At 44.0% G+C, this 17,226-nt stretch overlaps 1 protein-coding gene across 1 annotated transcript; it reads left to right on the top strand.

Moving 5' to 3' along the window:
• Nucleotides 1-5,915: 5,915 nt before the first annotated feature.
• On the top strand, nucleotides 5,916-15,512 carry LOC134408025 (sulfotransferase 2B1-like). The gene is given in 7 exon segments (XM_063140086.1): nucleotides 5,916-6,054; nucleotides 11,034-11,242; nucleotides 11,339-11,465; nucleotides 12,247-12,276; nucleotides 12,279-12,340; nucleotides 13,768-13,948; nucleotides 15,403-15,512. Coding segments are annotated over 7 exon segments (858 nt in total).
• Nucleotides 15,513-17,226: the final 1,714 nt, after the last annotated feature.

Below are 17,226 nucleotides of genomic sequence, written 5' to 3'. Positions count from 1 at the left end.
AGAAGGCCAGACTGCTGCTTCTGCTGTTCTGTTTTCTTTCTGTCTGTGCCTCATATGGCTCAGGTTCCTTCTAATAAATCATTAGGCTGTATTACCAGGGTAGTGTTATTTCTCCAGGTGTGAAGGAAGCTGAGCAGGAATTTCACAGTCCAAACAGGGGAGGAGAGCAAACATGCCCAAAGATGCATGGATACATTCTATGTTCAATTCTAGGCTCACTTCAAGCTTAGCCTTGCTTGCCCCTCAGCTGTCTGCGTGATGTCACAGTGTGGATCTACACTTCTGCTTATATCGATTTTTTGAGCCCTTGTGACGTTGTAAGTTGTATCGCTACCTTGTGTATACCGTTGCTCAGTAGTGTTACTTACCTTTTCTTTTAACGTTGTTGCGGAGCACACTGTTCGTTGCCCCGTTGTCGGTGTTGTTTCTTCTTCTCGTTTCTCTGAACCTTTCAATTCCCAAACTGTCCTTTCTCTGCGCCTCCCACTTCCTTGTTTTTGTATTTTATGCGCCTCCCTAGCTAACATTCCTTTATGCACATGCTCTTAATTCCAACTCTTTGTGGCGGGAGTTCTTCAGAGAGAGTGGTTTGTGGATTGTTGGAGTTGTCTGTCTCTTGAGGAAAGTGTAGGAATGCCTGGTGAATGGAATGTGTTAAATCTTTCTCATTTTAAAAACGTTATTTCTGTGGTATTACATGCAACCTACCTCAAGTGAAAACTTTTTTTGAAACAATATTTTTATTAAAGGATGCGCATATGCACATTTCTAATTTAATTTATTTAAAAAAAGAATTAAATTAAGGATGCGCATATGCGCATATGACCCGCCTGTCATTGGGGGTGCTGCTGCTGGTGGGACCGAGAGAAAGGCCTTGTCATTATTAATGGGAAAACGTGAGATGCTTTGGAGACTGGTGATGGCCCAGCCACATGAGTATGGCTGAAGTGGGAATGGGGCATGTATGTCCGCATGCACACTCCACCTACTTGGCTACTTCCTCGATCTTTATGTGTTCGGTGTGAAGATTGGAGAAAGGGTCTTGGAAGTTCTGTTGGCCTGCCGAGGACCCAGATGGCAGGAGCTGAATTTGCCATGGCCTATGATTCAGGGCTGCTCTCACACAACCCACTTTCACCCCAGTCGTGTCATAGGCAAATGCCTCCATATACCATACTACTTTATTGTTATCCATAGATCCATGAGAAAACAAGAATCAAACATGAAATCATACAGTTAGAGATATTATCAACTTTCATCTAATACACAGAGAGCTCTAATCCTGGCCGCCACTGTAAGAAATTTAGCAACAGCCAAAGTTACTCTTGAGGACTTGTCTTCCAACAGAAACTTAACATAAAATTTGTCTGGACTTCTGGACAGTTTACTCAACAATGGGGTGATCATAAGATGGCGGGCCTGATTATAAAAGCTACAGGACAGAAGGATAGGCTCCATCGTCTCCACTTCCATATTCTTACAGGGGCACCGTCGTTCCTGATGAGGGACACCAGCATATCCGCCCTGAAGTAATTCAATAGAATAAACATTGCATCTGGCCTTGGAGAAAACAATACAATATTTAGCCACTGACAGGTTCTTTAGATAGTCAGCCAGCTGAAGAGGCCCAACGTAATGAACATGCAATGCACTGGGAGAGCAAGAAACATAAGAGCGAGTACGTAAGTCACAGAAGGCTATATCCCACAACCTTTGTTTGACAGATTTAAAAGCAAAATTCAAGCCCAGATTAAGGAGGAGGGATGAGGAGAGACCGATTGAAGCTGCCTTCCTGGCAAGAAGCTTGGACCAGCTATTCACATAGTTGTCCAGAGCCAAACATGAAAGCAGACCTGAGCCCCTCCCAAAAAGTCTAACTTCCATCCAAAATTTTAAGGCAGACCACCAAGCCCTAAGCGAAAGAGAGCTTTCCCCTGGTTTCCAACAAAAGTACGGAATTAGGGACACATTTTGGAAGTTGAAGAAGGGTCCTCATAAACCTTGTATGTAGCCTATCTATCTCAGATGTTCACCCCCCTATCAAAATGTTGGAGGCATATAAAAGCTGGGCTGCAGACTTGACATTAAACACTTTGATAGCAGATGGTATAAACATTCCCCCTTTAGTAAAGAAAAAGCATGTTATTGCGCCTGAACTGACTGAAGCTTTATTAAGGGTGGCCGATCTATGGGCACTCCAGGACAGGGTATGATGGAATAACAGCCCCAGGTAAGAGAAATTTTTCACCTGTTCCAGGATATGCCCGTCAAGGGACCACCGACGTTGAGAAAATCTATTTTCAAAGAACATGACTTTAGATTTCTCAAAATTAATTTTCAGATCGCTGGTCAAACAAAAGTTGGAGAATTTAATTAAAAGATGTTTCAAACCAGGTCTAGAGCGGGAGAGAATAACAGCATCGTCTGCGTAAAGTAAAATAGGAATTTTCCTTGCGCCAAGTTTGGGCAAATGTCCTTCATGGTCAGACAGGGCCTCCTCAATATCATTTATGTATAGGTTAAATAGCGTAGGTGTTAGGATACAGCCCTGTCTTACTCCTCTAGACATAAGAATTTCATTTGAAAGCTGTCCCTGGGCGTTGCTAGACGTACCGGGTGTTCCGTCGTTGAGGAGCGGTGAAAGCGGCTTTTCCCGTTCAGCCGTGACGCCTCATCATCCACACCTGCCTTCGATTTGTGGCGGAAGTTTGCGCCGGTTGTGCTGCTGCCGCCGCGAGAACGGTTGCGCAGCCACACCGGCCTGATTGCCGCGGCTTTTTTTTTCGCTCGCTGCACGGTTTGCGCACGTCCGAAAGACCGCAAACTTGCGCAGCCGTCAGCGATGCCGCCGCCGGCCCTGGCGGCGGCAGCGGCGGCAGTGCCAGTGCCAGCCGAAGTGCTGCTGGTGCTGTTGAGGGTCAACATTGATGCGCTCACTTCCTGATGGGGGTCGTGGCGGGTGTCATATGACCCGAGGTCAATCGTCTGCATGGCCACTCTGTGCCTACATCTCCCATCATGCCTCTGAGGTGTCGGCGGCGATGACCGCCTCTGTGCCCTGTGCCCCATCCCAAGGAGCCAACCCACATCTGGCCGTAGCCATGGCAGCAGCCCACAAACAGCTCTGCCCTCTGCCAGCCTGGTACCCACACTAACAGGCAGCGTACAGCACCGCCATTATGCGGCCACGGTAGCTGCCCACCGCAAGGAGTCACCAGCCACTTTTGTGGTCCTCCGTTCCTGCGCAAACTGTCACTGGGGAAATAAAAAAAAAAAGCCGCTCCGCCGCGCTGCCCCAGCTGCCGGACTGCGCGCAAATGGCGGAGGCGGCTTGACCGAAGCCGCTGACCACTCCCCCTTAGCACGCCTTTTCCTGCCCAGTCCGGACCGCAGTGACCTCACATCCTCCCACACGTACTCCGAATTACCGCGGGACAGCAGGAAAAGGCGTCCTAAAACTCACTTTTTTAAAGTCGGGAGAAAGAGGCTTCACCGCGGGATAACGGCGGATCCTCGTGAACGTCATCTGGAAGCCTCGACGTGACTGCGGAAGGTAACGCGCGCTAGAGCCTCGTCTAGTAACGCCCCCTGTGTGCCACATCTAACTCGCATCCTGCTGTCGCTATATAGAACCATTATAAGATTAAGAAGTCTTTTGTCCACCAGGATTTCATCTAATTTCTCCCATAGTTTAGTTCTAGGGATGGAGTCGAAAGCGGACTTCAGATCCATGAAGGCGACAAACAGTTTGTTACGTAGAAATTTAAGAGGTTTCTCCGCTAAGTGAAAAAGAATCAGACCATGATCAGAGGTGGAGTGATTCTTTCTAAAGGCAGCTTGGGCCTCCGTGACAACTTTCACCCGACTCGTGTCATAGGTAAATGCCTCCATATAGCTGACGTGTTCTTTAAATATATGCATTGCATAGATGGGACTGCAAAATTCATTTAATCAGCTCTAAAGAGAGGACACTGCCAGCCCATTTATTTTCTCCTGACTCTGGAGTGTTTTTATCATATCTAATGATGCCAGAAGAACTTTGGAACTCTAAGTACTGATGCCGGAGTTCCTGTGTTCCCTTTCCTGTGCCTCCTTCCCTTCCCATTTTTAGAAATATCCTTAATGAACAAGCTAAGATTGTCTTGTTCATTGAGCACAGACCACTCTAAGGAAGGTAGAGCTCTAATCCTGGCCGCCACTGTAAGAAATTTAGCAACAGCCAAAGTTACTCTTGAGGACTTGTCTTCCAACAGAAACTTAACATAAAATTTGTCTGGACTTCTGGACAGTTTACTCAACAATGGGGTGATCATAAGATGGCGGGCCTGATTATAAAAGCTACAGGACAGAAGGATAGGCTCCATCGTCTCCACTTCCATATTCTTACAGGGGCACCGTCGTTCCTGATGAGGGACACCAGCAAATCCGCCCTGAAGTAATTCAATAGAATAAACATTGCATCTGGCCTTGGAGAAAACTATATGTCCGGGAAAGCCGCCAAATGGCTTGACAAAGAAAGATAAGACCAGCCGGTAGCTAGGCAATGAAGGTGTTTATTTACAGAAGCTAAACAGTGCAGGGAAAGGAGGGGAAAATGGGGGTTTGACTGCAAAAGTCAAGGAACAGGAACAGTTCAAGGAGCAGGCTTGTAGAGTAGTCAATGTCCAGTCCAAAGTCAAGGGAGCGTGGCAAAGAGGAGATTCGATAATGCAGTCCAAGTTCAAACACAGCCAACAGTCAGCGACAAACCAGTAACACAGTCCAGAGTCAGGGGCAACAACAGGCAAGACATAGTCACAAACCGGTCCAAGGTCGAAGCAGGAATCCAGAGTAGGCAGACGTGGTCACGGGGTCCAGGAATCAAGACAGGAATCAGAATCCAGGCGTTAAGGCACAAGGTCACAAGATCCAAGAGCAAAGGCTTCCGCCAGAGTGATTCTTTCTAAAGGCAGCTTGGGCCTCCGTGACAACTTTCACCCCACTTGTGTCATAGGCAAATGCCTCCATATAGCTGACATGTTCTTTAAATATATGCATTGCAAAGATGGGACTGCAAAATTCATTTAATCAGCTCTAAAGAGAGGACACTGCCAGCCCATTTATTTCTCCTGACTCTGGAGTGTTTTTATCATATCTAATGATGCCAGAAGAACTTTGGAACTCTAAGTACTGATGCCGGAGTTCCTGTGTTCCCTTTCCTGTGCCAGCAAAGTCCAAAAGTAGTGGATGGGAGAGACCGTAAAAAGCAAGCTGAATTCATTGGTGAGTGAGGCATTTGGGGCTATTGAGGAGGGGGATTACGTGTTGGTGTGGGGAATGAGGTTTGTCCTCTTTTAAAGTCCAGCTTGTCTGGAACCGCGAGAGGTGAGTTCTCCACTTCCTGAATTTAGGGAGACCATCAATTCACAGAACTGCATTCTGCATTTTAGGCTTTGTGGAATTGTCCTGTAAATGCCAAGGGCTCATGCAGAAGGACCCCTGAGGATTGTCTTAGGGTCTGGGCAGGTACATATGGGAGGAGGCATTCCTTGAGGTAACCTTGCCGCAAGCCGTTGGGGGCATTGAAAGTACTGTACTACTACTCTCTTTTATTTTAATGGATTCTTTTATTTTTATTATATACACTGTAGTTTCAATTTAGAGAAATTGATTTGTGCTTGAACGGCAATTTAAATGGCAGTTTTCATTTGCTCAAAAGAAAAGAAAAGAAAAGAAAAGAATGAAAATCCACTAGCTAGCTGAGTAACTGGTGTGTGTGTGTGTGTGTTTACAAAGGCTTACCTCCCTCATCCCCACTGCCACCACCTGCCTGAGACCTCTTGGCACCAGACGCCTCTGGAAGGACACCAGAGGTGTCTGGTGACAAGATTGCTGCATGTCTCTCTATTTCTCTTCCAGATAAGGTTTTTCCCCCAATGTCATCTGCACTGTATTTCACCCACAAGGGAATCCTTTTCCCAAATAAAGGGTATGATGTGGAAACACTCAACTTTGTGGAAAATGAATTCCAACTGTTGGACGACGATGTACTGAATGTTACTTATCCTAAATCAGGTCAGTGGTGCTGTTATGTTCCTGGACTAGTAGTCTTACATGGGCCCAGGCTTGCATGATAATGTGTGTTATTACACTTATGTCAAATGTGAAACATGCAATAAACATTGAACAACAATATATTTACCTCTTCCAACCCACTTCATGATTTACAACTTTCATTCCTTATATCCCAGTATCAGAGGCTGTAAGCTTATATATACCAGTTTCTGGAGGACATGGTCAAGAAGGTGCAGTTGCTGTTTAATTATACTAAAAAAGAAGAGAAAGATTGGGAAGAAAGGGGAAGAGAAATGAGAGTTAAGACTCAGATTAGATATTTGGGAATAAAAATTACGCAGAAGTTAGAGAGTTTAGAGAAAGAAAATTTAAATGTTTTTAAAAAAGAGATTTTAGTAAAATTGGAAAAATATAAAAGGTTAAATTTATCCTGGTTTGGAAGAATAGCATTAATAAAAATGAAGATTTTAGCAAAGATAAATTTTGTGTTTAGGATGCTACCAATAAAAATTTCAGAACTAGAGTTAAAAAGTTGGCAAAGGATTATAAATAACTTTTGTAATGGTGATAAGAAAGCGAGGGTAAATAAAAGTAAATGGTATTTGAGTCAAAAAAAGGGAGGATTGGGTCTCCCGAATATTACATTATATTATGTAGCCAATAGATTAAGCTATATAGTGGAGGCAATTTTAGGATTAGGGAACTTAGATTGGATGGAAGAAAAGAACATGAGTAACATAGAGACTAAATTAGAAAATGTTTTTTTTATGGAAGGAAAAAAAAATGGGTGGAAGGTATAAATAATCCGCTTTTGAGGTCTCACTGGGAAATTTGGAGTAAATATAAAGGGGCGCTGCTTCCGAGCAGCTCTCCCTTGTCACCGGTAATATTGTTGAAGAATTTCCCAGAGGAATTAAAGAGTAGATTAAGCAAAGTTTTAATAGAAAAAAATAAAATGAATTAAGAGATTGGTTAAGAGGAATGGGTACAAGAGAGGATATAGAAGAGGTCTTGAAGGATAAAAAGTTAACTTGGTTAAATTATAGGCAATTAGAACAATGGACTAAAAAGTGGGTAAGAGATAATGGAGAGTGTAGAGAATTAACAAAGTTTGAAGAATTAATAGATAAGAAAGATAAGGAAAGGGGGAAAAGAACAGTGTTAAAAGGGTTGATGAGCGAAATATATAGAATATTGGTGGAGAAAGGGACAATGGATAATTCGGGTAAAACGGTTTGGGAGACAGATTTGAAGGTACAAATAGGACAACAGGGTTGGGAGGGAATATGGAAACAAAGAGCGTTGAGAAATATGTCAGTAAGAATAAAAGAGAATTATTATAAAATTGTATGGAGGTGGTACCTAACCGGTTAGATTGAACAAGATAAACAATCAGCAAACAGAAAATTGTTGGAGAGGTTGTGGGGTTAAAGGAACGTATTTGTATATGTGGTGGGAATGTAACTATGTTCAGAAATTGTGGAAGATGGTGTTTTTGGGAATTGAAGAAATTGTTGAAATGAAGATAGAAAGAACACCAAAAGTTGCATTGCTGTCGCTATTTGAAGAAGATTTTAAATGTAAAAAGGAAATTAAGGAACTGATAACGAATTTGTTGACTGCAGCAAGATTAATTATAGCTAGGAACTGGAAGATACAAGGGGAATATTCTATTGAAGAATGGTATAAAGAAGTATGGGATATAGCTATTAATGATAAATTAACAAGTAATATTAAATGGAGAAGAGGTATAGCTAAATCAAATGATTTTGAAGGAATTTGGAAACAGTTCCTAATATTTGTATTTTCTAAAGGGAGTGGGAATCCAGCAGCAGAAGAAAGTATGAGATTCTGGAATCAGGTATGAGATCCTGTGGTGGGGGGTGCACTGTAGGTGTATTGATTATGTTATTAAGATAAGATATTGTATTCAACTGAATTATGTAGTATGTTGTGTGTTTTTTATGTGATGTAATGTGTATGTTTATGTATTGTAGAAAATAAAAAAATTTATAAAAAAAGAAGAAGAAGGTGCTGTTGTATCCATGTCCTGCTAGAAGGTTACTGGTTGACCACTGTGTAAACAGAATGCTGGACTAGATGAAACCTTGGTCTGATCCAGCATGGCTCTTCCTATGTTCTATTCATGGGCAGTAGGGCTACTAGTCATGATGATTGCTATACCCACAGTATCAGTATGCTTCTGAATAACACTTGCTAGGCAAAATACACAGGAGGATGTTATCAATTATTATTATTATTATTATTATTATTATTATTATTATTATTATTATTATTTTATAAAGCGCCATCAATTTTCATGGCGCTGTACAGAATAAAACAAAACAAGACAATCTGCTTTATGGCTTACAATTTAAAATTTACGTAACAGACAGGGGAGGGAGGGGAAAAACCAATAGGGGTAGGGACATTAAAACGAAATATAGACTAGTATGACGACGCTACAGTTAAAAAGCTTTCGAGAAAAGAAATGTTTCCAAGCGAGATTTAAAAACAGAAATTGACATTGTGGTCCTCAAATGCAATGGAAGAGAATTCCAGGCATAGGGGGCAGCGAGCGAGAACGGGCGAAGACGAGCGAGAGATGTGGAAACTCTTGGGCAGGTAAGAGACATGGTGTTAATGGAGCGGAGGGCACGAGCAGGGCAATGTGGACTTCCCACTGGAGCAACTGTCAGAAAAGCTATTTGAGAGAAGGGGAGAATGTATCACACAGAGAACAGCAAAAGCTTCAAAGTATAGCAAAAGCTAGAAAAGTAGGAATGAGTGGAATTATTTTCAGATACATTCAATGCCTCACCTGTTCTGTATTCCAGTGATTTTAACATTAAGATGTTATATAGAACAGGTATGTCTTAATTATGTGCTGTGAAATCAGACATGTGACCAAGGCCATATTTGGGTGGGCACTAGGGGTGTGCACGGACCCCCTGCTCCGCTTCACTTGCAGATCCGCCATTTTTCGGATCGGGCCGCCCCGCCCCGCCCCCGCTCCGCCCACTTCCGCTCCGCTCCGCCCGGAGCTCCGGATCCGGATCCGGAGCTCCGTTTCCCCCCCCCATAGGCTTGCATTGAAAGCTAAAAAATTATACAACTTTTTTTCTGTTCAAGTTAGAAACCTCATGTTTGGCACCATGACACCTCATGGGGATATACACACGCACGCCAAGTTTCAAAGCAATCCCATCATCCCCTGATTTTTGGCGAATTTTTGAAAATCGGGCACCCCACACACAACATCCCTGCGAGGTGTGTTAAAAAACACGGGGAAAAGCCCGTTCAGATGAAGAAAGAGAAGTTTCCCAGAATCCCAAGTTACCTGTTTTGCCTATGCCCTCCTCCAACTTTGGGATCATCATGACCGAGAGCTGACTCTGCCCCTCAGCCCTTTGAAAAAGGTTTTTTTCCCGCCGATTTTTTAAAAAATTCTAGCCCGCGACCCGTAAGATGCAGAAATTTGAGAGTGGTCTCAAAATGACCCCCATCCACGACTCTCTGTGCACAAGAATTTTCAGAATGATAGCTTAAACCCCCCCCCAGTTATCCCCGATTCTTTCCCTCAATGCAATCCTATGGGCGAAAAGCCGAAAACGCAGTTTGAGCCACGCGGTTGACCCGATTTTCACAAAAAATTAGCCCGCGACCCGTACGATGCAGAAAGTTGAGAGTGGTCTCAAAATGACCCCCATCCACGACTCTCTGTGCACAAGAATTTTCAGAATGATAGCTTAACCCCCCCCCCAGTTATCCCCGATTCTTTCCCTCAATGCAATCCTATGGGCGAAAAGCCGAAAACGCAGTTTGAGCCGCGCGGTTGACCCGATTTTCACAAAAATATAGCCCGTGACCCGTACAATGCAGAGAGGTGAGAGTGGTCTCAAAATGACCCCCATCCACGACTCTCTGTGCACAAGAATTTTCAGAATGATAGCTTCAAAAACAACGTAGTTATGCGCAATTATTTGCCGCAATGCAATCCTATGGCGAAATGTTTTCAAGATGGCGACCGGAGCGCTCCGCCTGAACTCGGAGCTCCGAAAAATGGCCGCTTCTCTTCGCCTTGCTTCTAGGGGGTCCGCGGTCCGCTCCTACTCCGCCTCTGGGTAAGGCGGAGCAGGCCAATCCGCTACTGCTTCTACGCTCCTAATCGGAGCGGAGCACATCCCTAGTGGGCACGTCCCGTTGTGGGCTGGACATGTTGGGCGTGGCCATGTTATCCTCCTTTTTGGTTTCCAAATTATGGTCACCCTACTGGTTGAACACTGTAGGAACAAAATGCTACACTAGATAGGTCTTTGCTCCGATCCACAAAGACTATTCTGTTCTTATGACCACCAATGCACCATAGTCATCTCTAGTTTTTCCCTAGATTTTCCCTAGACAAAACCAAGAGTGAAATAAGGGCATTTATTTAAGGGAAGGAAGGGGAAATGTGCCATGATGATGATGATGATGATTTGCATTTATATATCGCCTCATAGCTGAAGCTCTCTGGGCAGTTCACATAATAAAACTGGTGGAGGGTGGAGATGGGGAGGCCTCAGTTCCACTGCTGTATGATGATAATGCATATCCATCTCTGAAGGCAGGAAGGAGCCAATGGTGCCCCCTGATTGGTCGTAATGGGTGGCCCCATGCCAATAATAATAATAATAATAATAATAATAATAATAATAATAATAATAATAATAATAATCTGCTTTCATAGTGCAATATCCTGCTTGGTGAAGATGTGTCATGGGCCCCAACAGTTGTCAGCGCACTTCAGTACCACTATAAAGCAGTAGTGTAGATCCTGCAGTGCACTTCAATACTGCTATAAAGCAATAGTGTGGCTCCTGACTTTTATATACCGCTTTCAGTGGAATATCCTGCTTGGTGTAGATGAGCCCTCTATTGCAGAACCAAGAGTGGATGGGAAGAAGAGGCAACTGTATGATTATTGGACTCCCTTCCAGGTACCAATTGGATGGGGGAGATCTTGGGCTTGATCTGGCACAATGGAGACCCATCATGGGTTCGCAGCTCAGTTGCGTGGGAACGGTCACCATGGATTGAGGCTAGTGATGGTATGAAGATTGCCTTGGCATATCCTCGACCCAGACACATCACTTCTCACTTGCCATTTCAGCTTTTCCCCAAGTCATTTCTCCAGTCCAAGGCTAAGGTAAGGCAGCAACAATTCTCATATCAAGCCCACCTTCACCTCCTGAGAAGGGTGAGATGTGGCCCTCTCACAATGTCACCCTTGCCTCTCCTACAGGTGATCTATACTCTGCGTAATCCCAAGGATGTGCTGGTCTCATTTTACCACTATTCCAAATGCTGCAAAATATTCAAGGACCCTGGAACTGTGGAAGAGTTCCTGGAGGAATTCCTGAGTGGGAATGGTATGGAAAGAGGACAAACAAATGTCTTCCTCCATTTGGCTTGTAGCACACCTCCCCCCCAAAAGACACACTGAGCAATATAACCACTGAACTCTCCTGTCCTCCTTTACCCAGTAGTAGAAGCCAGCAGTTGAGACTTGTAACTACAAGTGTCTTTCATTTGTTTATCCTGACTTCTCTGAAGAAATTTTGTGCATTTGTCAAAGTGCTGAACTGGATCTGTTATTGTATTTATCTAACACTGTATTTTTGTATCTTGCTCTCCACAAGGCCACAAGACTGGGTACAAGACTGGAGGAGTTGTGCCATGTTACCCCTCATAATCATGGTGTAAGCTTAGTGGTAGAAATACTGGCTGCCACAGACTAGTCCAAAGCCACTCTGTGTATCTCATAACTGAGTGAAGATGGGCTGGTCCAACATGCTATGCCCCACACCATGAAGGCTTTCTTCTTACCCATCCTCATAACCTTATCACAGAACTATTAATTCCAACAGGGCAAAAGGGAAGGAAGGGGAAATGTGCCATGCTCATTAACTGCTTTCCTTGAATATATATATATATATATATATATATATATATATATATATATATATATATATGCCATTCACAGGTAGATGTGAATCACCTGAACATATGGAGGGTGGAAATGACGAGGCCTCAGTTTCAGTTGTGAGACGATAATGCGTATCTGTGTCTGAAGGCAGGAAGTGTATCCCTCCTGTCCCTGTCCCCCTGGACTGTTGACAAGCCACTTTTGGCTCTGCTTTGCTCTTCCAGTGGTGTATGGTTCCTGGTTTGACCATGTAAAATTTGGTTGGAGGTGAAGGGGAGACCCAATGCCTTCTTCAACAGTTATGAAGACCTGCAGCAGGTATGGTTTGACCGTCGGCTGTATACACACCCATCCTGGCTTACGTTGTTTCTTCACTTCTCCAAGTGAAGGTTTTTAACAATGGAAAGCTGTTAAGTGCAATGAGCCTCTACGAACATAAGAAGAGCTGTGCTGGATTTGATCAAGTATCCATTTGGTCCAGCATTCTGTTCATACAGTGGCCAACCAGTTGCCCATGGGAAAGCCACAGGCAGGAAATGACTGGAACAGCACCCTCCTGCCCCTGGTCCCCAGCAACTGGTGCACATAGTCATGCTATCTCTGATACTGGAGATAGTATATAGCTATCAGGACAAGGGGCCATTGGTAGCCTTCTCCTCCATGAATCTATCCACTCCCTTTTTAAAACTATCTGAATTGGTGGTCATCACTATACCCTATGTTAGTGAATTCCATAGTTTAACTATGTACTGTATGAAGAGGTCTTTTCTTTTCTTTGTCCTGATTCTCCCACCTATCAGCTTCATGGGATGACTCCATTGTGTTCTAGTATTGTGAAAGAGAAATGTCTCCTTATCCACTTATCCCCACCGCATGTACATCTATCACGTCTCTCCTCAATCATGTTTTCTCTAAGCTAAGCAGTCCCAGATGTTGCAAGCTTTCCTCGTAGGAGGGTTGCTCCAATCACTTGATCTTTTTACTTCTCTTTTCTGAACTTTTTCCAGCTCTACAAAATCATTTCTAAGGTCTGGTCACTGGAACTGTGCACAGTATTCCAAGTGTGGTCTCACCATAGATGTATTTAAGTGTAATCTTGGCAGGTTTTCTTTTTCATTGGCTTCGTAATTATGTCAAACATGAAATGCTGACCAGCACACTTGGTCAACATTTTCATCGACCTGTTCATCGTAATTAAGAACTCCTTCTTGCTCAGTCAACACTAGCTCAGATCCCATTAGCGTATATGTGAAGTTGGATTTTTTTGCCTCATAATGTGCATCACTTTCCCCTTGCTGTCCTCCAGGGTTCCAACTAAAAGCTGCTGTGCCACCTTTTTAATGTTAAGCATCAGCAGTCGGGTTGTATTCTGGTTCAACTAGAGCCCATCCCTTTTGTACAGGCCCAGCTTGTCCCAAAACATTTCCAGCACCCTAGAAATTTGAAGCCTTCTTCTCTACACCACCATCTTACCCACACATTGAAACTTCTCAGTTTTGCCTGCTTAGATGGCCCTGTGCATGGAACAGGGAGCATTTAAGAGAAAGCCACCTTGGTAGTACGGGATTTCGCACATTTATTGTGGTTTCCAGGACCTGCCTGTCATGGGGACCATTATAAACCAGAACTACTGACTCCACCCCAGCACGATCTACAAATCTGTTGAGTTGGTGTGTGATGTCCACAAGCTGAACCTCCACACTAGGCAGGCAGTTTCCCATGCCGTCTGTTTATTTCTCTGCCAGGACCTGCGAGGCAGTGTGGAGAAGATCTGCCATTTCCTTGGAAAGGAGCTGAATAGCCAGCAAATTGATTCTGTGGTGGAAAATGCCTCCTTCCAGAAGATGAAGGACAACCCGAAGTCCAACTTCACCACACTGCCAGATGACTTTTTAGACCACAAGAAAGGGAAGTTATTGAGGAAAGGTAAAAGCAGACCTTCCTGGGTATTTAGTGTTGTCACATGTGCATTTGCTGTTGTTTATTATTTATTATTATTATTTATTTAGAATATTTATATACCGCTCCCCATTGAAAAATTTCGGAGCGCCCAATAATTTTAGGAAATGTCAACATATTTATAGAGTCAGTTCCCCTTAGATACTATGGCAGAACTTTCCCACCAATCATAATACAGTTCTGAAAATGCAAGAACCAATAAGAAGCCAAGCATTTAGGCATGTACAGAGTATGAGTGCTTCTCTGACTAGAAGATACCACAGTTACAGAAAAACAGCAAAACATCTCTATCTGTTATTTTCTTGGTTATCTTTCGTTGCAGACATCTTCCACCCTCTGACTGCCGGGGTGGACAACGCCTATGTTGTCACGTAGTTTCAGCATCAACTTAACTCTAAAAGCAAAAGCAATTGCAGCATTAAAAATAAGTTTTAAAAGAACAGGAAGCCATGAACTTTATGAACTATAGCTAAGGATGATAGGCCATTTTCTTATACCCATGGGCATAGTAAAAGAACCAGCTACAATTCCACGACAGGTGTACAAGGTAAAATGAAAATAAAAACAGAATAAAACAAAAATTTAAAACAAAATTAAAACAAAATTTAAAAGAAGCAAAAACAGAAATCCAAGGCTGCATGTTAAAGAAAGGCTTCTTGGAATAAAGACGTTTTCAGGAGGCGCCGAAAGGAGTGCAAGGTTGGCGCCTGCCTGACCTCCAGAGGCAGGGAATTCCACAGGAGGGGGGCCACCACGCTGAAGGCTCTTCCCCTGGTGGATTCCAATCGGAGGATGGATCTATGTGGAACCACCAGGAGCAGGCCCTCGGGTGACCTCAGTGACCGGGCAGGTTGCTAAGGGAGAAGGCGCTCTCTCGGGTATCCTGGGTGGCAGCCACTGATCAAGAGAGATGGGAGGCAGGGAAGGACAGCCTCTTCCACCGTGCTTGGGAGCAGCAGGCCAGCTGAAGAGATTCAAGGCCGGGTTATTTATTTAGGTTTATTGATATACAAGCCTTTCCACGTGAGAACCCACATGCATTCCACATGATTCACCCAGTTCTCTCCACCAACACTTTGCCAGCTGCTTCATCTAGTGCCTGCTTGGTGCTCACTCAAGGAATTGCTGGAATGCAGCAGAAGTGGTACTGACACATGTTGCCTGAGTAGTCTGTGAATCTGCCTGCTGACTCAATCAAGCTTTCCCAAAGGGTGCTGAGTGAGTGCAGTTGGGAGACAGCTATAATGCAACAGCCAGTTGGTCCAGGGCCCCAGCACTGTAACGGGTCTGGCTCAGAATGACGTCACAGTAGGCAGCTTCCTCACTCTGCCTAAAGGAAGGGCCAGCCTTTAAAGGGACACTCATTTCTGTGTGCTAGCTCAACTACTTTGCGTTTACTGCTCCCTCTTGTGGTGTTCCAGGGATCGTCGGGGACTGGAAGAACCTCCTGACAGTGGCACAGAGTGAACGCTTTGACCGCGTTTATCAGGAGAAGATGCAGGGAGTGAATGTGACCATTTCATGGGACTGAAGAAGGCCAGACTGCTTCTTCTGCTGTTCTGTTTTCTTCCTGTCTGTGCCTCATATGGCTCAGGTTCCTTCTAATAAATCATTGGGCTGTATTACCAGAGTATTGTTATTTCTCCAGGTGTGAAGGAAGCTGAGCAGGAATTTCACAGTCCAAACAGGGGAGAAGTGCAAACAGGCCCAAAGCTACATGGATATGTTATGTTCAATTCTAGGCTCACATGAAGCTTGCTCCCCAGCTGTCTGGGTGATGTCACAGACTGAAAATATATTTCTTTTGAAAAACTAACCCCCCTTTCTCATAATTTTTGCTTGGTTCCCTAACCTCACTACTCCTCACTTTCCAGAGATTCACAGAGAGTAAAGTACGATACATTCCAACTAGATTTCCTTGTAATTTGTGAACTGCATTACACAGGCACTGTTTCCCACATGATAGCTACCTTTAGGCAGGATCTTCCATTTCTTAATCTTGTTTTTAATCGTCACCTTTCTTTACATGGAGTTGGGTTGAGACTCTGATTTCACTAGAGGCGTTGGAATCAGTTAGTCAGGACCCATGGTCTTCTTCAATGTCACGACTCAAGAATTTGTGGATAACAACCATTCAGAACAAGAGTATGAGAAAATGCTTTCATTTGTGGCAGAGCATAGGTTCATGTCATATAATTTGTGACTCTGGACTTAATGGTCTTATGAAGGAGCCTATTTATTTATTTATTACATTTATATACTTTCCAATGGCTGAAGCTCTCTGGGCGTTTCACAAATTTCATACCCACAAAATACAGCAGAGAGTACAAATATGGCCATGTTGTATCAGTTCAATCGTGAGGCAGGCAACTAAAATGTCGCTTCTTCGCCGTCGCCCTGCTATTCTATATTTTAGAAACGCTTCCGCATGACTGATAAAGCAAAGGAAAAAAAAAAGGAACAAGAACCAAAATAAAACTCCCAATTGCCAATCCTGATTGAAAAGAAGAAGAAAATACTCCAAAGCATGTGAAGTTTTGTATTTTAAATGCACTCAGCAGGAATAAAACGGAGTTTGCTTCTGCTGCCCCAATGCTGAACAGATTAGGCACCATTCTTTTTGTAGAAAAATGGAAGGTAGGTCCCAATCCCTGCTTGGGTCCTAATGCCTGTGCCTAGAAGCATAGCAGGAGGGATCCAGTCTAGCTTCCCTGGGAAGGGAGTTCCAGAGCCCTGGAGCAGACACCGAGAAGGCCCTCTCCTGCATCCCCACCGGGCGTTCCTCTGGTGCTGGTGGGACTGAGAGAAGGGCCTTGTAATTATTAATGGGAAAACGTGAGATGCTTTGGAGACTGGCGATGGCCCAGCCACATGAGTATGGCTGAAGTGGGGATGGGGCATGTGTGTCTGCATGCACACTCCACCTACTTGGCTACTTCCTCGAACTTTATGTGTTCGGTGTGAAGATTGGAGAAAGGGCCTTAGAAGCACTGTTGGCCTGCCGAGGACCTAGATGGCAGGAGCTGAATTTGGCATGGCCTATGATTCAGGGCTGCTCTCACACAACCCACTTTCACCCCACTCGTGTCATAGGCAAATGCCTCCATATAACTGATGTGCTCTTTAAATATATGCATTGCTGAGATGGGACTGCAAAATTCATTTAATCAGCTCTAAAGAGAGGACACTGCCAGCCCATTTATTTCTCCTGACTCTGGAGTGTTTTTATCATATCTAATGATGCC

The sequence above is a fragment of the Elgaria multicarinata genome, chromosome 13 (assembly GCF_023053635.1).
Source record: "Elgaria multicarinata webbii isolate HBS135686 ecotype San Diego chromosome 13, rElgMul1.1.pri, whole genome shotgun sequence".
NCBI lineage: Eukaryota > Metazoa > Chordata > Lepidosauria > Squamata > Anguidae > Elgaria > Elgaria multicarinata.
This window is presented reverse-complemented; position numbering and strand designations above follow the sequence as displayed.